At 35.6% G+C, this 25,496-nt stretch overlaps 1 protein-coding gene across 1 annotated transcript in view; it reads left to right on the forward strand.

Moving 5' to 3' along the window:
- The window catches only part of LOC136419218 (uncharacterized), a 145,683-nt gene that overhangs the window by 99,602 nt on the left and 20,585 nt on the right, over positions 1–25,496 (forward strand). The window contains exon 2 of the mRNA XM_066405421.1: positions 22,975–23,132. Within this exon, the coding sequence (XP_066261518.1) occupies positions 22,975–23,132 (158 nt within the window). The remainder of the gene's footprint in view (positions 1–22,974; positions 23,133–25,496) is intronic.

Raw genomic sequence — 25,496 nt, forward strand, 5'->3', positions numbered from 1 at the left:
CAGATAACCCTTATCAGATCTTTCCCTTGGACGCTCGAGAGGACTTTTTAACTATCATTATTCCTTCCCAGATGAGGGCAGCATAAAGAATATCTTATTGGATTACTCCTTAAATCTGTCTCTTTAAGGAAGTCTCTCGTGGGCATTATCCTGTGAAGCTGACCGAGCTACTTTGGCTCTTGTCTTTAACGTGTTACGTAAAGTACATATTTTCTTCAAATTCAACACACATGTACCTATTGGGTTTCTTTAGGTTTCATCTGGAGATCGCTCATATACGTCCTTCTTCTGCTCTTTGTTCACAAAGGACAACAGCTTTTGTCTTTTCTGGCCCCAGCTTCGGTGAGTAGTCTGACAAGAGCAAGACGGGTCTACCTACTTTATTCATTTGGATATATTATTATTTACATTAATAATCAAACATTTATTACATTAACTTGAATGATAACAATGAAGCGGTTATGGACCTTCGTATTAACTTTTTGTCATATTTTCCTATAGTTAAACTTAACCAACCGAAGTGAACGGACGTGTCCAGCAGTTATCTACACTGATAAGGCTTGACGAAAAACGTGAGTTTACGCGATAAGATATCGAAAGTGATACACGGTGGCCCCGCATCGGGGAACATTAGACTATTGTGAAAATATCACAGACAGTAAAACTGTTAATTAAAGAAATGTATGAATATAATATAACTCGATATGAATTCGGGAAATATACTTACATACACACCAAATGAGTATTTACTCAAACAACAAAATGAAGCACTGTTTCAAGAAAATTATCAGCGAAGCCAAAGAGAACAACAGCTATACGCACAATGGCAATATGCTGTTGAAGGATGGAACTCCGTTGGATGTCTGCTTCAAGAAGCTAATAATAAAAATAACCAGCTTGAAATAGTAGTTGCAGATTTGCAAAGACAAATTGATGAACTCAAAAAGAACGTGCTACAGAGACAAATGGTAGCACCTGCTAAAACAGAGACAAGAGTAGCTATACCAGGGCCATCAAGAGCAACTTCTCCGTTACCGCGAGAAGACTATTGCACCGATGAAGAAGAGCTTGCCCGAGAAACAGAATGGATCAGGGCAAAGTACAAGAAGCGAAAGAGGAATACGACCCCTGACAAGGAAACTCCTCCAAAAACTCAAATAAAAACAATTGAAAAGGAGAAATTCCCACCACCTATTGTAATACATGAAGTAAAATCATATGAAGAATTATATGAACTATTGATAACTAAAATCCGGGAAGAAGATTTCCAAATTAAACTCACTGGTAAGACAACTGCAAAAGTTAATTGCATCAACTCGGAGTGCTATAGAGAGGAAGTAAGACTGCTTGGTAATGTGGGAACCACCTTTCACACATACGAAAATAAGCAAACCAGGCCAATAAGGGTTATAGCAAAAAATCTGCATAGTTCCTACAACCCCGAAAGCATCAAGACTTTCCTGTTAAACAAGGGTTTTAAAATTATAGCAGTAAATAATAAAATGTCGTGGAAAGAAAAAACATTATTAAATATCTTCATGTTAACATTTGCTAATGAAGAAGACATTGAGAAAATATACAAGATAACTCAAATATTGGGCAGTAGAGTAGAAATTGTTCCGGTAAAAGGGTCAAATTTAATTCCCCAATGCAAGAAGTGCCAAGCATATGGACACACGCAGAAATTTTGTGCAAAAGAACCAAGATGTGTTAAATGTGCTGGCAAACATATCACAGTTAGTTGTCAACAACCTCCAAATCAGAAACCAAAATGCGTGAATTGTGGAGAGGAGCATCCTGCGAACTATCGAGGTTGTGTAGTTGCAAAAGAGCTACAAAAACTCAAAAACAAAAATGGCTATACAGCTAAACCAAAAATCGACAATCAGAAAAAAAATACGCAGTATGTACAAAAGATAGATACCAACACTACCAACCAAGGAAAACCAACGTATGCCTCCATGGCTGCGATGGGGACAAACAGTCAAACTAAAGCAAAATCCCAGGAAGACAATGTTAGTCATACATTACAGCTTATACTCAATAAAATTACCCAAATGGAGTAATCATTCTTGAGTATGGATCAGAAAATTAAAAAACTCGAAGGAAGAAATAAAAAAGCCTCCTCTAAATTTGAAAGGAACTAAAATGTGTAGTACACTCAAAATCATGACATGGAATACAAATGGATTGCTCAACCATCAACAGGAGCTCCAAGCAATCCTTGATATAAATAAGATAGATGTGTGTCTTATATCTGAAACACATTTTACAAAACAATCCTTTATTAAATTCAAAGGTTATAAAGTGTATTGCACAAATCACCCAGAAAACGCAGCAAAGGGAGGAAGTGCGATAATAATCAAAGAAAATATTCATCATAATGAGGAAAATAAATTTGTGGCAGAGGATATTCAGGCCACCGCTGTGAGAATATCTACCAAGAATTGCAACATCACTGTCGTCAGTTTATATAGCCCTCCAAAACACAAGATCAAATTCGAAAGATATGAAAACTTTTTCAAAACAATTGGAAATCGGTTTATAATAGGCGGTGACTACAACGCAAAGCATACACATTGGGGATCGCGACTGACTACAACCAAAGGTAGAGAACTATTAAAAGCTGTTCAAGCATATGGATGTGAAACTATTTCAACAGGCAGACCCACATATTGGCCAACAGATTCAGATAAGGTTCCAGACCTGCTAGATTTCTATATCATTAAAAATATATCAAGCAACTATAGGGAAATTGAAGACAATTTAGAGTTAAACTCGGATCATACACCAGTTGTGTTAACTCTAAGTGAACACATTATCCTAAAGCTAAACAATCCCTATCTAGTTAATCAAAAAACTGATTGGGATAGTTTTAGAACAACATTAAAGAAAAGAATCAATTTGACAGTCCCACTACAAACTGAAGCACAACTAGACCTCGAGGTGGAGAAATTGGTCAAAGACATTCAACAATCGGCGTGGCAAAATACCCCAGAAATCAAAAGTAAACTGAAAGGATATAACTACCCTAAAGAAATTCTGGAACTGATATCAGAAAGAAGAAGTGCGAGGAAGAAATGGCACCGTTCCAGAGCTCGACAAGACAAAACTAGGTTAAATAATCTTACATCCCAACTGAGAAATGAAATTAAGCAGCTACAAAATGACACCATCAACGAAGTATTGCGTGAACTTACTAATGATTCCAGTACTGAATATTCGCTGTGGAAAACTACCAAAAATTTAAATAGACCTATAATGCAAACACCTCCGATTAAAAATGAGGACGGAAGCTGGGCCAGAAACAATGAGCAAAAAGCAGTACGATTTGCAGACCACTTAGAACAGACATTTCAGCCAAATTCAGCAGACGATGACACAGCATTGCCCAATGTCATCTCTCATGAAGAAATGGATATCCCAATTGTTACTCTGACCGAAATTAAAAATGAAATAAAACATAATATCGATCCGAAAAAAGCCCCTGGCTTTGACCTTATTACTGGTCAAATTCTAAGAGAGCTTCCGAGAAAAGCATTAATTAAAATTACCAACCTAATAAATGCTTCACTTAGACTAAAATATATACCGTAACTGTGGAAAATGGCCGAAGTTATAATGATTCCTAAACCAGGAAAGCCACCCCACGAAACAACATCATACCGGCCAATATCACTACTACCGATTATGTCTAAACTGTTTGAGAAACTTCTATTGAAAAGATTACTACCAATCATCGAAGAAAAACATATTATTCCGGATCATCAATTTGGTTTTCGTGACCAACACTCTACGATAGATCAGGTCCATAGAATCACTGCAGTCATTGAAAAATCGCTAGAAGAAAAGAAAGTGTGTTCAGCAATATTTTTGGATGTTGCACAGGCTTTCGATAAAGTTTGGCATGAGGGCCTGAACCATAAACTCAAAATACTCCTTCCTACCCAATATTCAGGAATCTTGGAATCGTATTTATCTGAACGTTACTTTAGAATCAAACAAGAAGACGCCTTTTCCGATCTAAGGCAAATCCAAGCAGGTGTGCCACAAGGAAGTGTATTGGGACCCGTCCTTTATCTACTTTACACTAGTGACTTGCCTACCTTCAAAGAAAATGTTGTTGCTACATTTGCAGATGATACTGCAATTCTAGCTACTGGAGACAACAACACTGATTCAACAGAAAAGTTACAAACTGCTATTGCCGAAATACAACGCTGGGCAGTAAAATGGCGTATTAAGATGAATGAAAACAAATCAGTGCATATCGATTTTACTAACAAACGAATCGAGCACAAGCCAGTATATGTTAATCAACAAGTAGTTCCGTACGGGAATACAGCCAAATATCTTGGTATGACCCTTGATGTTAAACTCAGGTGGAAGCCACATGTGAAGAAAAAATGTGAAGAACTGAAGCTGAAGTACAGAAAAATGTACTGGTTATTGGGTAGATACTCAGCTTTGTCAATATATAACAAACTTTTGATTTACCAACAAGTCCTGAAACCAGTGTGGACTTATGGTATTCAACTCTGGGGTTGTACCAGCCAAAGTAATCGAAACATGATACAACGATTCCAAAATAAAGTACTACGAGGTATTGTTAATGCTCCGTGGTACATTCGAAATGACAATCTACATAAGGACTTGGTAGTGGAAACTGTCGATAATGCTATCCGAAAGAACGCCCAAAGACATGAACAACGTCTCCATCAGCACATCAACGTCGAGACTCTCCAGCTCCTGGATAATGATGGCTTAACCAGAAGATTGAAAAGAGTGAAACCATTTGAGTTGGTATAGTGAAATTATTAATAAAAAAAAAAAAAAAAAAAAAAATCTAGTGCACATTAAAAAAAGTGTCAAACATAAATGTCTGAATCAAAGTGACTTTCATAGGATAAGTACTTTGTATGTAATTTCAAACCGTAGCAAGTTAAGTTAAAAACAAATAGCTTATTAGTGTTAATTTACTAGATTGCTATACAATAAGGAAAAAAAAAAAAAAAAAAAAAATTTTCCTATATAATATACGTTATTTAGTTTTGCGCAGTAATATCTGAGCACCCTGTACATAGGCCCACGAGCTGCCAGGCTTATCTGAAAAAATATCAAACATTTCAAAAATATCTCAAGCAGTTGGAACATTTTTCTTTCCATTTACTCCACGTCTCTTTCGTTAACATTAAACGAAGGATTCTCAATCAACCTTGCTTTATTTCCTTCACTTGAGGGGACATTGACAGAGATTCTGAGAACTTCGAATGTCTTTAATATGTTTAAGCAACTTTAAATTCATTCATTTGAATGAGATGCCTTGTATTAATGGAGAAATTCCAAAATTTAATTTTCTCCTTCGTTTCATGTGTTTCATTAATATTTATCGGTGTCATTTAACCAAAAGCGTTAAACTGCAGGCATAACTTAATGATTAAAATGTCGATTCACTCAATTTTCAAAGCGAATTGATGCCATGATCTCATAAATTCGCAATAAAACCCCGCATCAGATTTCGGCCATTTTGCCAGCACAACCTCCACCTCTATAGCGACACTAAAGCTTTCATTAACGGATTTAATAATACAGAATCCGTATATCATTATATGACCAAAATTCGGGGCAAACATGTCCTTTTCAGATATGCAGAGTATCCAATGCAATCCCACTTTATGGCATTCAGAAATGTATAGAAACTTAATTCGGAAAGCTTATGACGCAAACTATGGTTTATATGCTTGTGCTGGATATTAAAATAGGTTATGTAGGCGATAAACCAGTAGTACTTATGTACCAGTATTAATAGATACATAGACATCAGCATGAACATCTATGGTGCTCAGCTGAAGACTATGTTTTATTTTTTTTTTTTTTCTTTGCCTCTCGTGGGAAGAAGTGATATCGACCTCACTCGCAATCATAACGTCACTATGCAAGACGAAATCAATACCTACTAGGGCATCGTCACTGCTATGCAAGATGAAATCGATAGTTATTAGGACATTTACCTTCACCCGGTTAGTTCAGGTTGGAGCATTGAGGTATTAAACTTTAATGGTGTGAGAGGTTATTCTCTAATATTATTTGGAATACTAAAGTTGATGTCCAGGAGTTGCGTAGATTTCTATTTGGATAGCTCCGATCGATGTACCTGCCACTGGTTCCAAACAAGCACGGTTTACCTCGTGCTGATAGTGTGCGATAATGCTCTTGTCGCCATCCCTCCCCTAGTTCGGGTCAGGGAGCAAACTAATCGAACATATTTCGGACAGTTTAGAGAAAGCAGAGGAACCTACTGGAATGCAAGGCCTCGAATCGAAAGGAACCAACAGGCAACTCGGGGGGAGGGAAGTCTCGTGGGCTGACGCTCTAGCTAAAGCTCTACTTATTGTAATTACGACTTAAGGACATAAACAATAATAGCTTTTGAATGTGATTTCTTCCGATTGAAGTAGGTACCTGATAAGCTTATTTTATAGGTAAAATTCTGGATATATAAATACCTCCATACTAAACCATCCAACATTAATTTTCTTTACCTAGGAGGTGATAAAACTTTGCAAAGAAAATGTGCAATAAACGTTCCTATTTATAGGCAGAGAACAAACAAAACCTCAGCTAATTATTTAGAATTTTCCCAAGTTTTCGCCTAACAGTAAATTCGGCTCCATAAAGCTGCAGAGATAAACTTTAGTGCAGGTTTTTCTAAATGCAATTTCTCGCGTTGTTTTGTTGGATTCTCGCCAAAACCTCTATTTTACACTAAATGGAAAACTAATGATCTGGACCTCCATAAAACTTTATTGTTTCCTTATAGTTTACGCGTTATGAAGCAGAATTCCAGCAATGTGAAATAACTACCCGCTCATCCTTTCCTATACGGCCATAAAATTGTAACCTTATAGTGACTATTGCTTTTTTAGTTGAATGGGGATGAAATATATCCTCATCATAAACCCCGAAAATGATCTGACAAAGCATAATACGATCGCGTGTCGTGTTATTAAATCCTTAAATCTCAACGTTCCCTTAATCTTTGCGAGATAAGATGTCTGAACAAAAGTCTATATTGTTAGGAAATTGCAGGAGGCATGCAATGCCCTCTTTACCGCTCACAAAGTCGGCCGTTTAATAATGCAGGAAGTGGTTAGATTCTATTTCAATTTAGTTTAAGTGCCAGAAAAGCACGCGAAGTTAATATCAATGGTATTAGCATTGAAATGTTTTATTTCTTGTTTAAGTAGAAAAATTCTTACGATGGTATTTTTAGCCACGTCTTCTGTTCAACGGCTTTTCTTCTAAGCCTTTGCATAGGGATAATTTCGATTCTTTCGGAATCATCGTCAATCGGTCTAGTTTCACGGATACCAGTAGAAGTCAAGGCATAAGAAGATCATCAAACAACTTCATTTAAAGCCCTTCAGCATCTCCACAAAATGGCATTTTTTTAGTTATCTGGGATGAGAGGGAGGCGAAATTCGCCAAAAACGTTCAAATGGAATTCATGCAAAAAAGGTCCTGTATAGGTCATGCCTCGTACCCGCATACTCTCTCAAATATGCTCTGCTAGCCGTCTGAAACCCCCATTTCTTGCCAGCAAAAAAATCACAACTATAAGCTTAAAAGGGTCGCTATTATTAATTACAATAAGGTAGTGAAGACAAAGAATTGGGCTGACTTACGGAGTTTTTTCGGTATTTCTGTTTTTGATAGTAACAAACGTGCAGACTTGCAGGCCTCCAAGTCAAGGAAAAATTTATCACTTTCCCAACGTCTGTCGAGAGCCTTAAAACTTTAACATGTGTAACTTTCGAATTCATGAATCTGGGATCGCAATTTTTGGGTAACTTAAGACATCTGCGCCTCACTTCGGCTGAAAATTGTCAAATTCAACAGAGTTGCTGAAAGTTCTGGAAATAAGTTGTAACTCATCACCACAAGATGATAAACTTACTGTGAGATCCAGCTAATTTTCAAGTCCAGCTCTTGACACTACTTGATAATTTAAGCATCAATCTCTTTCTTATTTCTATCGAAAAGATGATTTTTCTAAAAAATTCCTGAGAAGAAGTGGCAATTCAATATGACAAGGGATCAATAAATTTTTGGAGACTTCCAGATTTAGAAAGCACTTAAAGTTATTTGTAGAAAAAAATCACGAAAATAGTGCATTATTTTCAAAGAGACTCTCATCCTGAATAAAATTAAGTGAAAGCTCGAAGTTTAATTCCCAAAAACCTTTTTATTAGGCGCAATACCTGAGTTCCGCCCCTACAGGCATCAACTCGTTCATGTGTGCAGGATTTTATTATGCAAAATATTTTAGATTTTAAGCCTGATGATGCCCTTGGGGACGAAATTCGATTTTTTAAGGGTTTTGTTATGTTGTGATAAACTGACTGGAAAAGACCGAAAATTTGGAAGTATCCATCTCTGAAATTTGAACGAACTTGTAATTAATAAAGTTCAAGAGTGCTTTACCTCAACTGAAAACGTATGGTTTAAATTCGATTGTGCCTCTAAAAGCTCTGCTTCTAGTGAAAATATGGGTGAACTCCCAAGACTGTCTAAACTTAGTTTCTTTGAAAGTTATGAAAAGTAGTTGTAACTCATCGTCACAAGATAATAAACTTACACTTAGCAAATTTTCAACTGCAAATTCCATGAATTCAGAGCTTTGATTTTTGGTTACTTCGAGGAGCATCTATAATCCGTTTATTATGAAAGCAGACTGACGTCATTACATATATAACACGCAGTTGCCAAACTTGACATAATTTTGGGGTGTCTCGGATTAAACTGAACTTTAATAGTAATATGTATGCGAGCACTATGCAATACGTAATGTGAAGTTGCCTGGAAGTTACTTTAATACTTTTTACTTAAAATTGGTAAATGAGTTTAAAAGAGCAATAACATATTTTTAATTTAATTTCTATATAACAATCAGACAGAAAATCATTTTCGCTGCTGTCGCTATCTTCATTCACACTGATAGTTAAGAATAAGATTTCGTCTCGATCCAGAATGTGCTCCCTTTCATACCACTGATTAATAATTTTCTCTCATTATGTATAATACGACCGTTTCTTTCCAGATTTCAGGAGTTACTGTTTCAAGTGCTTCACGCCACATATTAAGACAATCGATTTCCGTATTACCATCTGGACCAACATATCGATTACGGTAATTTTTCGAAATAGCCCTATTTTTCCGCTAGATCATCAACAACGTATTTTTTGGGGGCTTACTCCTACAATATAAATGTTTAAGAAACCAATATATTGTTTTTAAATTGTATGTCTGCCTAACAAACAACGTCTAAAGGTTCACTTTGAAACGTATTTGTTTAGCATCCGATATTTCGTATATGCAGCAAATTCTGAATATTGGATTTATTCCGTGTTCCATTTGGTATTTTCTCTAACAGCATACTGTAATATGGAATATTGCCAATGAAAATAACTGATGGTTCAGTTAAATTATATGTATATTAATATATAAATATATTTATATAAGTCGTAAATAGTATTACCAATTTTGCCAGTATTTAAAGCTGGGTCATGGATGACTCTCTTTCCCCTACTACGTTTTTTCTTGGACGATCTGAGTGCTTCGCCAGATATCAGTGTTTTGGAAATTGCCAGAACAATAGGATGTCCCAGTTAAGTGCTGCAGTTACACGGTGCAAGAAATTTTTTTACCCGGTTTTGTTAATTATCTTATCAATTTTAATAATATAGAACACATTTAGCTCTCGCGCAGCGGCTAAAGGCAATAAAGGACCGTTCTTATCTCGCTCCTGTTCAAAATGCTGAATTAAAGGCGCAACGAGTTGTTTACAGCGGCTATTTAAGGGTTTCGGCATTATTTCGCAGATTTGTTCTTAAAAGAACGAATTTTAATGTAAAACAATAATAAATCGATCGAAAATAAATTCAAAAAAAAACGAAAAACAAGAAATGTACAAAAGGCAAATTTTACGTTCAAAATTTTGATAATTCAATATTTAAAATTCCCGAAAATATATATCAACATCGCATTAGGTTGACCTGAAAACGAGGTAACCAGGTGCGCAAATCACATTGCAAAAACAAAGATAAAGCTATATTTGTTGGTTGGCAACAATTCATTCTCATTCGTGACGTCAGTTTACTTGTACAATAAGCGGACTTTACCTGTGCCTTAATGCAAATGAAGATATAGGCGAAATCTCTTTCAGTCTCGCTCACCTAATCTGGATCACGGTTACCTCAATGTCAAAGCCATACTGCCCCGGGTATTGGGCCTTTTTCAAACAGAACCAGTAGGCCTACATAAATAGGAGGCAAAACCTTAAGGGCTATAACGCCTTCTGTTTATATCAATTCCCATTTTGCAGCCCTTGACTGATCGTTGGACATAATTCAGAGTCGGGATATCAACAATTTGCTTTTATTTGTTGCAAAGCAAACACCTCAACTACGCCATTCGTACTTTTGGATTTCCATTTGTGGCACACAAATCCGGGACAAAGACGAATTACAGGAAGTAAGGCGCAGGTGGATAAGCGTCTTATTATATCCAAATTCCATTAAATACAAGCCCTGCTGGATTTATGCCAGGCGGAGGGGCTGGCACAATGAAACTCGGGATTTTGTCAGGAAGGACAAGAATAAACAGATTATTTAGGCTTTTGTTTCATGTTAAAAAATGAGCAAAGACTTTGAATTCTCCATGTATATTTTCCCCGCATTTTATTTATTCAACATGACCGTCCTTTTTAAACTTCTTCGGGAGTGAATCAAATATTGATGGCCAGATCTCGGATGCTGCACACTATTAATAGAAATCCGGACGAGTGAAATTAGTTTTAAACTGAAACGAGAAACTAATTGAAACTTTAGTCGAATCTTTGAAAGACGCCTTAATTTGCCCATCTTAGATTGATTAAAAAACGAGCATCCAATAGGCGAAGGCGCTCTAAAGAATGTCGTGTATCTCCTTAAAGCCATAATGTTTTTATTTGAGAGTTCGTTCAAAAGTGGACATATCCGCATTGAGTAATCTCGGGAAATTTTGAAAATTGGTGCTTCACAGGAATTGCATAGAATGGCTCACGAAAATTTTTAAATGACTCCTGATACGTCCCTGAAAATTTTGTGTTAATTACTTTTTCTGACTAGATGCAAAAGCAAAGAAGAAACACAATAACAGGCGAAACATTCAAGCCCGTAAAATTATGACAAATTTTTAATAAGAGGGAAATGGACGCTGACCTCCCCCCGCTTTCACCAAGTTGATGGGAGGGATTAGTACCAGAAACGTTGTGGTTCAAACATATTAAATGTCCGAAAAATCTCTCTATCACTTTCAAGCAAACACTTATCAAGATTAATTGGAACTACAGTGAATTACAAGTGTTCGTACACCCTATAAAAAATTGGTTCTGACATCATAATATTCAGTAATTTTTTTCAACTAGTCTTATTGCATGGAGTGTATAACAAAGATTTCCTATAAAATTAAAAATATACAATATATATGTATATTCATTTATCTTTTATAAAATAAAATGTTTAAAATTAACCTCATAAAAGTATTCATACACCAAAATAAATTAAAATGAAGATTTCAGTATTATAAAACAAATATAATTTAATATTTTGTTAGTCTTCCTTTAGCTTTAATAACAGTCTTCTTAGCATCGAAAGGACACGATTTTCCGTGCAACTAGGGGGTATAGAGTCCCAAGATGTCTGCAGGGCTCTTGTTAGACTCTCTTTATCCTTAATTAAGCTTCTAATAGCAGGGAACTCTTCTTTTTCTGTCTAATTCCACACATAAATGTCCGATTAAGTTTAGGTCAGAGAATTGCGGTGGACGATCTAACAATAAGATGTGAAGTACGTTATGCAACAGCCACATCTTGACATTTCGTGACGTATTATTCAGATCATTGCCCTGTTAGAAGATCCAGTCATTGTTCAATTGTAAAACTTGAACAGATTGTAATAAATTATCGTGCAAAATATTTAAATAAACTTTGTGATCTATTATACCATTTAAAAAATGTAATTTCCCCAAACCATGACACCTCCACCTCTATGTTTTACCATCGCTAACAATTTTTTTCTTCTAATTCTTTATTTGCTTTTCTTCAAACTTTTTTTTACCATCTGATCCAAAAATGTTAAATTTACTTTCATTCGTGAATAGCACTCCTTTTCACCTCCTTTCCAATTCCTCACCTTCATTTAAATATTTTTTTGAAAATTATAAGTGTTTTTGACGATTTTGTTCACAAATGAATAGTTTACGACGTGGAGTTCGGCTATCATACCCACGAGATCTCAAAATCCTTCAAGTGTTTTAAGGCTGAACATTTTTTTGAGTATCTAACGCAACTTCAATGACTATTGCAGGTGCACTTGTTCTTCATTTTATTGATAACGCTTCTTATTTCGCGCGGATTTAATATTTCTGGACATCCAGTTCTCTTTTATTTGAAACACCGCCCGTTTGTTCATGTTTTTTTTTATAATTAATTGAACAGTTGAACGACATTTTCCAACAATTTGTGCAATTTCACTGTAACTTTATCCTTCTTTGCGCAATTTTATTGTCAAATGTTTTAAATGAGACAAAAGTTATGTGCTTTTACGCCCCATTCTAGCAACCCCACTATGTATTTAAATCAATTCAATGGTAAACATCAGAATAAACATGATTGTTAAAGGTATGATAAATAAAAAACCTAAAATACTTTTTTACATTTTTTTGCCAAAATGTATTTTAAACCAAGGTGTACGAACACTTTTGTGAGGTTAACTTTAAGCATTTTATTTTATAAAAGATGAATGAACATATAATATATTTTTTAACTTAATAGGGAAACTTTGTTATACATCTTATGCAATAGGACTAACTGGAAAAAAATTACTGAGCGTTCTTATATGACAAACAACTTTTTATAGGGTGTACGAATACTTTTGTGATTCACTGAATCCCGCTATCACCTAGTGTTCAATGTAGATCAAGCAATTTTAACACCCCCTCAAAACAATATTAGTTGCCCTTAGCGGAAACAGTGGATTTAAACCCCCTATTAATCTACTTAAAAGCTGATTTAACTGAAGGGCCTATAAAAGCTTTCACGAAAATCCGCCCTTAGGTAAGCCAGACTAATATATCCCTGCCCTAACATAGTTCATAAAATAAACGGTCCTTTGATGTTCGTCGAGATTCATTTGTATGCAAAAGTGGCCTGGATTAAGGTTGATGCAATTCAGGAAAGAAAATCTTGATGGATGGATTTCGTAGGATGGCAGTGCATATACGGCGGAAAATTAAGAGCAATCTAGTCGACAGGAAAGCAATTTAGCTCGGGTCATAGAGTGTCTTCACATTTAATGGACGTCTAACGAAGTCCTTTGATATGCGTTTTCCTCGTTAAGTTAAAATACCATTTAATGGAGAGATCTAGGAAGGTATCTTTTCGCAAAAATTACGATGATTTTTCCATGTATTTACAATCTCACACTACAACCCATTTCAATCCCCAAACACATGTCAAAACCGGCAGCAAATAAAAAGGTGCTGATTAAATAGGATCGCGTTCGCATCACAAACGCAACACTTCGTGAATTATTTAACCTTCGAAGTTTGCCAGATCGCCCATGGCATAACCAAATATTGAACTAAATCAGATCAATTAAAGCAGATTTCAATGTAACAGAGGACAACGATTCAACCTACGTAGTCTATTGGCCACCCTATGAAGTATTAACTAGTGCGCTGAGACAGAGCAAATACCCTATTCTCCATTCAATATTACCAGTAATCGAAGATAGATGTTTGAGCGATAATTGTTTAATTTAATTGGGTAATTCAGCACATTGTGTGCTTAACTGAATGAATTAAATTTTAGTTATTTATGTTTGCTTTGCCCGGAACAATGCAGGCATGCAGAAATCAAGGCACGGAGTCTGTACTACTGCCAAGAATACAAAATTTTACACGAAACAGGCCTCTCAGGCGTAATTTAAAAGCCATTACTCACTCTCATTCTTATTTTTCGTCTGGCCTTTTTAAAATTTTCAATTCGTCTACCATTTCTGGTAAAATTCGCAACATGTTTCATTCAATTTTAAGAAAAGTCGCAGCTGCATTGCATAATCCGACTGAGGAAACCGAGCGGAAATGAAATAGGGCACGTATTATGAATCAAATGTAGAAATGTGTCAGGCAGACTATAAGTTTCTATTTCTTAGCGAATTTTTAGCTTTGTGAACTACCAATGTGAAACAGTATTTTGAAGGAGATGGCATTCGGGGAGTGTTTATTTTACATGGTCCGCTCAGAGCCAACATAGAAAAAGTAACAGAATTTGTAGAATAATGGGTTAATATGGCTCAAAAAGAGGAATGAACACCTCGTAGCTATGTGTGCATTGGAGAGTGAAACATCTACAGAATTTTCCGAAATGATCGTGCAATAATTTAAAAGCGACTATAGAGGCGGACTGTCCATTCTTTCTTTTATTTTTTTTTGCAATAACGCCCTCGCAACCGTAGGGGTTATTGGGGTAGTGGAATTGCACACCAGCTAAAACGGACTGGGAATAACAATCACCCTTTGCTAAGGGCTCGACCGAACACCCCTGCTAACGCTTCGGTGACCACCCGATCACCGTCTAAAACAGTTTTAACCATCCGCATCTACAGTGGTGGCCAAAAGTACGGAAACTTATTATTTCTTAAGCTATATGGCAACGAAGCTATTATTTTAAAACTTTCTGAATTAAAATTTCATATGTTATAGATCAACAAATTATTTCTTGAAAATATTCGTTCCGTGTTAGCTATTTAGGTTTTTTTGAAGATAAGGCCTAAATCTGGTTGGCCGAAAGTACGGAAACTAAAAGCAACATGGGTTGTATTTTGTTTTACTTTGACTTCAATAGATCCGTTTTTGGTGAGTACCTTCAAGAGCTATGAGAATAAAAAAATATCTTTCATCGGACTTAAAAAATAAAATAATAGAGCTACACTAGGTGAGAGTTACGCAAATTACTATAAGTCGAAATTTAAATATTTTAAAAGGAATTGTATCAAGAATAATTCAAAACCACAATCAAAGAGGCACGATTGTAATTGCTTTAAAGGCAGCAAGACCTACAGCGTTGAGTAGAAGAACAGAAAAATTATGAAAGAATGTCATGGGCAAATCCAAGAAAATCTTCTACTGAAATCGCTAAAGAAATTATATGGGCATTTCGGTACCATCACGAACAGTCAGACGACGTCTATATTCTCAGGGATTATTTGGAAGAATTGCAGTAAAAAAACGTTTAATTTAAAAAAAGAATCGAAAAGCGCGACTTCAATTTGCACGTGAACATCTAACCTGGTCACAGACTAAATGACATACTGTCCTTTTTAGTGATGAAAGTAAGTTCTTGCTATTTGGAAGTGACATCAAAAAATATGTCAGAAGACCAAAAGTTAACAGATATGATTATAAATATCAATTACCTACTGTGAAAGACGGAAAGGGCAGCATGACGGATCGAGGCTGTTTTTTCTAGATCTGGTTCTGTGCCGTTAATTTAAATTAAAAATATTACGTCTATCGAGATATGTTGAAAAATAATATATTGCTTTATGCCGAAGAAGAAAAGCCGTTAAGATGGATCTTTCAGCAAGATAATGATCTTAAGCAAAAATGGCAATTAGTTAATAATTGGTTAAATGAAAATAATATTGTTCTAATGGATTGGCCGTCCCAGTCACCAGATCTAACCCCATGGAGAATTTTTGGGAGTATTTAGATCGATAAGTTCTTCAAAACAAGATGATTATCGTTAATGAACTATTCAATTTATTAAATGAAGAATGGAAAAAGATTTCTACGCAATATTATGCTTCTCTAGTGGATTCTATGCCACGACAATGTGCAGCAGTCATTGAGGTAAAGGGTTTTGCAACAAAGTGCTGAATGTTTGACGAAAGTTATTAAAAAAAGAGTGTAACTATTTTAGTTTCCATACTTTTTACCAGCAGTTTTTCATTAAAGTGTAATAAAGTAAATGTAGGTTGTTTTTCATTTCCATTTCCGTTTTTATTTAGTGTTATTTGATATTATCTTTTCTATTAAATACTTATTACTTTTTTTCGATGGTACAAAACTGTAGAATTTTAAAATAAATAAAGTTTCCATATTTTCTGCCATCAAGTTCTATCTACATATAATAATCTAGCTCTGCAACATCAAGAGAATAAAAACTGTACGGATTTTGCTAATCTATCGAGATTACGGTTTGAACCCTCCTTACACACGCTTATCTGTAGTTGCTGATTTTCAGTTAGAGATTATTCTTACGTTATTTGCAGTTTACTGATATATAGGTAGAAAAATCACTTCATTGTACTTAGTCCCCTCTAAATCCAAATCAGTGCCGTAAACTATAGATAAGTCCAAGGTTAATTCTTAGAATTTGACAAATTACTGCGAGTTTATTGTTGAAGCTAGGAAAAAGTTGTTTACATAAAAGTTTTATATATTGGTTAATATTTTTATGACATAATATTATAGAAAAAACAAATTAACATCAGAACCCGAAAAAATCAATCAAAATTAAGTTTTTTTAAGTAGAACCCCCTACATATTAATATATACTGCGTGACATAGAAAAGAGAACACCCCGTAAAAATGGTTTAATTTAAATAATTTTTGGTATGCATGTTTGTTTATATGTATAGCAGAAACGATCAAAATTTCACTCATATTTATCAACGTATTTACGAGTTATTCGGAATTTTAGGTTTTTTTTAAATATAAAAATTGCAATAAAATATCAACAATACAACTGGAAAATAACATTTATTGGAGTGTAGTGTGCTTAGAAACTGCGTAGAGATATGCCTAGAACCAGAATAGAGCGAAATTTTCATCAATTGAGCGAGTTTGATAGGGGTCGAATAGTGGGTCTACGAGAGGCTGGTCTGTCATTTAGGGAAATCGCCACTAGATTGAACCGTAGTGTAAACACTATAGTGAGATGCTGTCAGGGATGGTTCGAAGAAGGGCAAACAGGCAGAAGAACAGGTACTGGACGACCTCGAAGAACTACAGAACGCCAAGATCGCCGACTCCGAATTATGGCCCTAAGAGATAGGTTCGTCTCGTCGAGGACGCTGGCGGATCAGTGGTTCGCTGAGTATGGAAGGCCCATTGGGATACGAACCATTTATCGCCGCATAAGAAGTTTTGGATTGATTTCCTACCGTCCCTATCTCGTGTTACCCCTCACATTAAATCATCGTCAAAATCGACTACAGTGGTGCCAAGAGCGGATACATTGGACTCTGGAATGGGATAATATCGTGTTTAGTGACGAATCCAGATTCTGTTTCGGTATGCATGATGGTCGGGCAAGAATACGAAGGAGACGGGGTGAAAGATGGGATCCTCAGTTTGCAATACAGAGGCATGTCCATCAGACTGTTGGGGTAATGGTTTGGGGTGCCATTGCATATGGTAGCAGGTCACCTTTAGTTTTCGTCAGAGGCAGTATGACAGCCCAGCGATACATCCAAGAAGTCCTGGAACCTCATCTTGTGCCTTATCTGGAAACTCTTGTTGATCCAGTTTTCCAACAAGACAATGCACGACCACATGTGGCTAGAGTGACTATGGACTTCTTCCAACAAAATGCAGTCAATTTGCTACCTTGGTCACCTCGATCTCCAGACCTCTCACCGATCGAACATGTATGGGATATTATAGGTAGAAGGTTGCATAATTTACCCCATCCCCCGCAAACCCTAGCGATGCTGTGTCATGCTGTCCAGTTAGCCTGGAATGAGATCCCCCAAGAGGACATCAATCACCTCATTAGATCCATGCCTAGACGTGTACAAGAATGTAAAAGACACCGCGGAGGACCGACAAATTATTAAATTTTTTTTAGTTTTTAACAATTAAATTTGTTCAACTTTTTAATGAAGTATTTGTTTTGGCGTAAACAACATGCATACCAAAAATTATTTAAATCAAATCATTTTTACGGGGTGTTCTCTTTTCTATGTCACGCAGTGTACATTTGGATTTCACCAATTTTTCCCTTTTCGAAAAAATATGTGTATAATATGTCAAAGTTTGCTCCAGTAGTTTTCGATGTTCAATTTAAATAAAGTATTGAAAAAACAGGGCACCCTGTTGGAAACAAAAAAAAAGTAAGACATCAAAGTATTATTTGCTACTTTTATGTGACATTAGCTTATTTATTACTTATAGTCCAATTACCAAAAAAATATAAAGTAATGTTTAACGAAGAAGAAAAGTTCAAAGTTGTTCGTTTAGTGTACAAAAATAATAAAAATGTTAATACAGATCTGGCCGAGTTCGCTCGTTTGCATCCTAAGCTTTCTCTGCCCTCTCGAGATTCATTTTATTATATTGAACAAGGTTTTATGGAAAGAAAAACTGTTAAGAGACAAAAATGAAGAATTATTCCAAATAAAGAATTGGATCTAAAGATATTATTATATTTCCAAGGTAAGAAAATATTTCCTTCGTATTGCTCCTTAAGCTCAAATAAGAAAACAAGAATATATTTTTATAGAAAGACCAAGTGATTCTACAACAAATGCTTCAAGATATTTCAATATAAGTCAAGAAAAAAACTGTTTCAGTCCTCTATAATTATTACTACCACTCTTATAAACAATGCCCGTCCAGAAACTAACAGATAATCAAATAATACGGCGTTTAGAACTTTGCGAATAAATGCTGCTGAAATGAAGACCCGAGTATTTTTGAGAAATCACTATGGACTGACGAAGCATCTTTCACAACAACTGGCATTTATAACAAAACAAATACTCATATTTGGGCAAATGAAAATCCTCGTTCTATTAGGGAGATCCCATGTCAATGAGACTGACGAGTGTTGGTTCTGTTGGAAACGGGGGAACTCGGAAAACACAACATTCAGATATTAAAAACTTGCAACTTTGAGAAAAAAGTCAGTAAAACTTACAAGGTGGAATTTAAGAAATCTTGAGAAAAACTCTTATTAAAATCAGGGAGATGATGGGATATAATTGGATGGTACCTGGAAGCAGTGATTAAGATAAGAATGAGAGGAAGTGTATTCGTAAACAGCAGCAGAGATCCTGAGAAAAAAATATATATATATATGTCGGAGATTTAGTAGTTCTTAAGTTCTGCAAATGTAATATTAGAAGAGACAATAAGATGAAGGGCAAGCTGACAGCCTTCTTAAGAAAAAGTATTGTCGAGCGAGGTCACTAATACCACGACGCTCTTAAGTGGCCATGTGTGCTAATTATTTAGGTGACACTAAACTATTGGTTCCTTTGTAATAGGGACTAGCAGGTACTTTTCCCACGGTTCTGAAGGACTCACTAGAACTGGGAAAGTTAAGACAATAGGGACAAAGAACTGGCAGTTAATAGATTGACGAGCAGAAGAGCGGTCGTGGGGCAGTGAATTCGCTAGTCTGTCTTTTCATTCTTTGACTATTAAAAAGATACCTTTCCTCGAAAATGGAAAACGCATCAAACGCTAATCCGACATATATATATTATACCAGACCCCCTCTCTAAACTAATGTCTGACGGCAGTTCCAGAGTGGAAATGAGGTAAAGAGCAACAAGGGTGTGTACCTTTTTAATTACGCATTCACGTCATTCGCTACAAAAAAAAGATATACTTTTCAAATAACCGTGAAAATATACAGATTCATATATTTTTTGCGATCGAGCCTCTTGTTATGATCCCGAAGTTTTTCATGGTGCATAACTGATCTTTAATTTATTTTTACCTCGGTGAGGCGCAGCTGATATTCCCTCATCAACTAGCTCGAAATATTTATTTTACATTAATGTATCGTGCCCAACTCCCTTCCCCCGTGAGCAATATAAACCACCCTGTAGGGTGAAAACAAACCAGTTTTGTATAAAGTTTGTTCTATATTTTTGCGCTCTAGCTCTTGCATCAGAAATGGTAATATAAGCATTTTCCTTAGGTTAAGTCGATTTTACGCAACAAAAATCAATTATATTGTTAATATGCTGGCTTGCGAAATGACATGACATGGCCACTTCCGATCGAAACACATTGTCCATTTCTTCCATTTCTCTGTAAATTCCATATACATCAAAAATATCTACACGTTAACACTTCCTTTAACAACTCCGAATCCTTGAAAACGACACGCCGAGATCTCATAAAGACACGATAAAGGCACAATATATTCGAGGCCAGAGTTTAAAAATGCAAGGCCCGTGAAGGTGCTTTGCAAGGCAACTGAGTCATAAAAGTATGGAAATAACTTAATAATGGCTTTTGGAATATTCCCCTTTAAAATAAAGAGAGATTTCTGCGTTAGATTAAGTACTATATAGCTCTGTGACGCTCGTTGGAATATAAAAGAGTGCAGATTTACATTTTAAATAAATCGGATCGATTTCTTCCTGCGGAAGTGTACTTAGTTATTTATCTTAGGATTACCAAAAGCGACATTCTTATTGTCACATAAAATTTCTTGGTAAACCGTGTGTATGCTGGCTATATTCTTCGCACCGAACAGAAGCAGCGATTCGCATGGCCGAACAGATGCTTTTCAGTGCAAATGTTCGGCGCGGCGAACATAATCTATGTTAAAGTGGGTATTCACTAAAAAAGCAAGCAAGAGCAAGCGAGCATTCTCTACCAGTAATCGTCTGGTAAATACCGGCTATCGAGCGAGCAAACACTTGTTTGTCATCAAAAAAATACTTGTTCTTGCTCGTGCGGTGTGTATGAAATTCCACCATCAGCCATATTTAATTCGCTCGTTAAAAAGTCTGAATGTAATCGGTCTGGTGTGGACGAGATGTCACCCTGTCGAGCGAACACGAACAAACATTCGCAAACAAGAACAAATGTTTGCTCTTGCTCGCTTTTTTGGTGCATACCGACCTTTAAAATAATTAATGTGCAAGGATTGCACTGGAGTACGCACATAAATACACCAATCGCAGAATTTTTGCCTAAGTTCGACAAAAAATTCACTGTATCGAATCAGTCAAATTATAGAAATTAACCCTGTACCTACTTCCAACCAGGGACACCTATCCGATCGCAAACCATGGGTTATCTAACTTTGATCCAGTTCGTTAAACTCGATCATTAAAAAAAGTCCTTCATCATTCGATTTCTCTTTTGTACCGCTCGAAATACACCCCTATAACAGTAACCAAATGAAGCGATGAAAAAATGAAGAATTAATCGCTAACAACAAAGTGGAATTTATCAAAATTTTGATTCATCACTGTCAAATTATCAAAGTGTAGCGGGAATTTTTCTTGATGTTTAGTGAATGATGAGGAGGACCTACTAGAGCTGCATTCAGACCTTATTTGAATTATTTCATTGAAAAGATCTGTTTATCGGTTTGTAATCGTAATTCGTTTAGTAAATGATAAGTGTTTAGTATTATGGTGATAGTCAGAAATAAGGTAATAGCAAGGAGACTGATAGAGCCATCTTTGGGATGAAACACTATTGAACGAAGTTACTTTACCACCCTCCCCCCTCCCCAAATGAAGGAGCGCCGGGAATCCCCTTTCGGACTGGAATACCTCTCCAGAATTGAAAAGGAAAGGAAAGGGGAGAAAATGGGCAGTCGAAATATAGAAAGGCAAAAATGCGGTCGAATAGTACTAAATTCGTTAAGTTATCTTTCTATATTTTGTTAATAAATTAATATTTATTAACTATGGAGAATATACCTAATATTACTTCCACATGTTCATACAATTTTCTAAGGTTTAACGAAAAAAATGCAACAAACAGCAACCTTCTACTCATTTTCTTCTACGACTACTTGCCACACAATCCAACAATTTATCGGGAACAATTTTCCGCGCAAAATTAATAGCCTAAAGGCGTAGAAAATTATTTTCTTCCCTAGGGAGAAAATGGAACATTGTCTTCCGCAACAAGTGAGGATATATTAAGTTCCATAAACTTAGTGAGAAAAATACTTAAGACTGCATGCACCCGCATTAGCTCGATCATTTCGATTCATCTATCAAACTTAAAATTTCAAAGAGAAAACAAAAAGTTTTTCAAAGTATGTCTTCAAATAAGCTGAAACTGAGAGTTATGAAAAGTTATAACCATAATTTGACATTGAACATTAATAAGTCGATTCCTGCTAGCGTCTGGCAAAGTTAAAGCAACTTTGCTTGACCGCACTTTACCGCACTTAGACCGCATTTGCGAACTAAAAGTTGCACATGTGCGATAAGAAACTTGAAAAGACGAAAAGTTTTAAAAACTTCGCCACATATACTTCGAGCAAGTAAAACTTAACAAAACCTGCAATTTAGGTTTTTTGATTGTGAAGCAACACCCCTTGTTAGGGAAGAGTCTTATGATTCTTTTTCTTACTGGGCATTCACTTTCATAACAAAAATTAAAAAGCTGTATTTGCCCATGTGAAAGTGAAGTTCGCTTTACAAATGCCAGAAGCGAAGCAAAAAAACAGAGGTGTTAATACAGAAAAAAAAGAAAATATTGGAGGATGTTTTCTAAAAAACAATATTTTGGGATAATTTCTCAGTGTCATATCAGTCTAAAAATCGTCTTCAAAGAAAATGCTGTTTTAATGTAATAATTAAATTTTTTGGCTAATAACTCCAGTTCCCTGTTTTTACAATTTTGTAACGGTCATTTTTAATTAATACTCACTTCTACTAAAATACAAGTGCTGGTTCAATTAATAATAGACGATAATAACCAGTCAAAAAATATTGTTTTGCGTACTGATACAAATCAAGGTACCGCAACAGCTGAATACTGGACCCATAACAAAACCCATCTTGCCTATTTGGAAAATTTTGAATTTACACCATTTGAGCCATTAATTTAAGGATTTTGGAAAAATGTAGAATTAATTTGAGTTTCTTGTTTCAGGTCCATTGGCGGTGTTAAGCAACGATATATCAGACAGCTCGGAAGAAGAAGACGCTTCCTCCATATTAGACGATGACATTACCACAAGAGGACTAGCAAGGCTGAGTTCTGCAGCAACTTGTTTAGTGGCAGGAGTTGAATATACACATGGACAACAGGTATCTAATTATTATTATACTGGCACTTCCCTCTTTATTGGCTATTAAAACATCTAGAAGCAGCATGTCGAGGGATAAAGAACTGTAACAGTATTTTCCTGACGACAGCATCAATTTCCCTCTGAAATGCGGCAAGTTCCCTTTTTCATTTTTACAGTCGACGGCTTAATAAAATTCAAGCGCCAACCATTTCCGGCTTTTGATTTTCCGAGATGGAAAATCATTATCGAGACTATTAATTACCGTTAAATTGTATAAAGTTTCAAGAATATTAGCTTTTTCGATGATAATATACGGATTTATCAATGATCGGGCTTATTTGAATTTTTCACTTTTATTTTACCAGTTTTTGGGTGAGAGAAAAACGTACGATGGATGGATATTACGAGCGAAAAATCACTATTCGCGAAATCAATGAAATAATTGGAAACGCTTTTTGAGGCTCTTATTTTGCTTTTTGTTAAAGCTTGAACACTGAAACAACAGTCCCACTGCAGAAAAATGAGTATTCCGACGCGAGCTCCATTCGACTCAATAGTTCTTTTACCGAAAATCGGACCCAGATCCACTAAACTCCTACCTACCTACAATGTAGTTCCCTCGAGAAAAAGTCCTAAGTATGCTCTGCTTATATTAGAAACGACCAGGCAAAATAAACGAAGACAAATAATATCACGAAATAATAAAATTAAATAATAAGAAATAATATAAATACCATCCAGCGAGTTTCTTACAAAACGCTGAGAGAGCTCAGTATTAAAGTAATAAAAAACACTCCTTGCACTGCATTCAAAAATGATCATCAGGGCAGATAATGAATTCATTTCTTTCAGTAATATCCTTCGAACGTTCAGTGTATGCCATCAATGGTGACTGAGAATTCAATTAAAGCTCCATCGCACATCCAGGAAAACCCGAAGGCACAGAAATCAATGCTAGATATTTGAATATTTGAATAATATTACTATTAGGATTTAGCCCGATGTAAAATAGAAGCAGAGAACCGATCGGAATTAAATTTGATTTCCGCTTCAGAAAGAAAGAACACTGCAACGAATGCAAAACGGGAAAATGACTGATGAGATGTGTTAGAAGAAATTCTTGCAGTCGCTCTGTTGGTTATAGCAACAGTTGACTTTTGTTTTCCTAAAGTCGCTTGATGAATTTTTCTTAAATTGAAATAAAAATGCATTTAAACTGTTTCAAGGACATCAAACCCTCTTGGATGGTTTCTGAAATTTTACATACTCTTAACATATTACCATCGACAATACCCTTGGAAATGCAGAGATCCATCCAGGCAACTTACTTCAGTACTGAAATTTTAATTAAACGCTAGATATACACATCGAAATAAAAAAATATTAAATTTTCCTTTATAGAGAATCTAAAAAAGGTCTCAGATATTTAGATAAAATTTTCAGTAACAGCACATTACATTACGAGAACAGTAAGCGGTATGTTACGAACGAGACGAAAGTTTATGACCAAGCCGCAGACGAGATCAGTTATTTCGTTGAGAAAAGCCCTGTACACTACTACAAAGCTTATTCTATTACTTACTCAGTTCTGTAATATCAAGAGAATAAAAACTGAATGGGCACATTGATCATAAACTTCTCAAACTTTTAATAATTCTAACAATCTATAACGATAACTTGTGTTTTGTTTATATTTCCGGAAATAGTTATACTAATCTATTATGCAACTCTGTTGCGTAATATCATTACGCACGATGTGAATCTTCATTACGTACACTTGTCTATAATTGCCGATTTTTGGTTACAGGTTGTCCTCCAGTTATTTAAAATTTACTGATATAAGAGTAGAAAAAGCTACTTTAGAACAATCGGTATTTGAACATCCTCCCATCAATATTTTCTCAACTTATTTAACTAAAATACCTAATATTTTCAACAATTCAGTTTATTTAGTTTGCATGAATTGTATTTCCACTCATAGGGGAATTCACCGATTTGCGGCTTCCGTTTTGCCCGGTTATTAACTACAAACTATCGGTTAAATTATATCGATATCGGACTGCTTGGGTAATATTTGAACCGACAATTAACAAGAATTTAATCAAGGATTTAGATATATGCAAATATTATCAAATAGCTGGGAACGAGTTTCAATTCCAAGAGGCAATTTTGTTATGTTCTAAATGACATGTTTTTCAATACCATAATGGCTCTATGAGGCCCTGTGTATCAATCTGGTGGGCCATGAAGTTAGTCATGTCTATGTCAGAAAACATCATAAAGCATTTGAAAAAAAAGAGCATAAACTAAAATCTTCATGAGAAATTGATCAAAAATATTTTTCCGTTCGTAAAAAAACTGGGAATGTACCTGATTGATCTAT

Source organism: Euwallacea similis, chromosome 2 (assembly GCF_039881205.1).
Source record: "Euwallacea similis isolate ESF13 chromosome 2, ESF131.1, whole genome shotgun sequence".
Classification (NCBI taxonomy): domain Eukaryota; kingdom Metazoa; phylum Arthropoda; class Insecta; order Coleoptera; family Curculionidae; genus Euwallacea; species Euwallacea similis.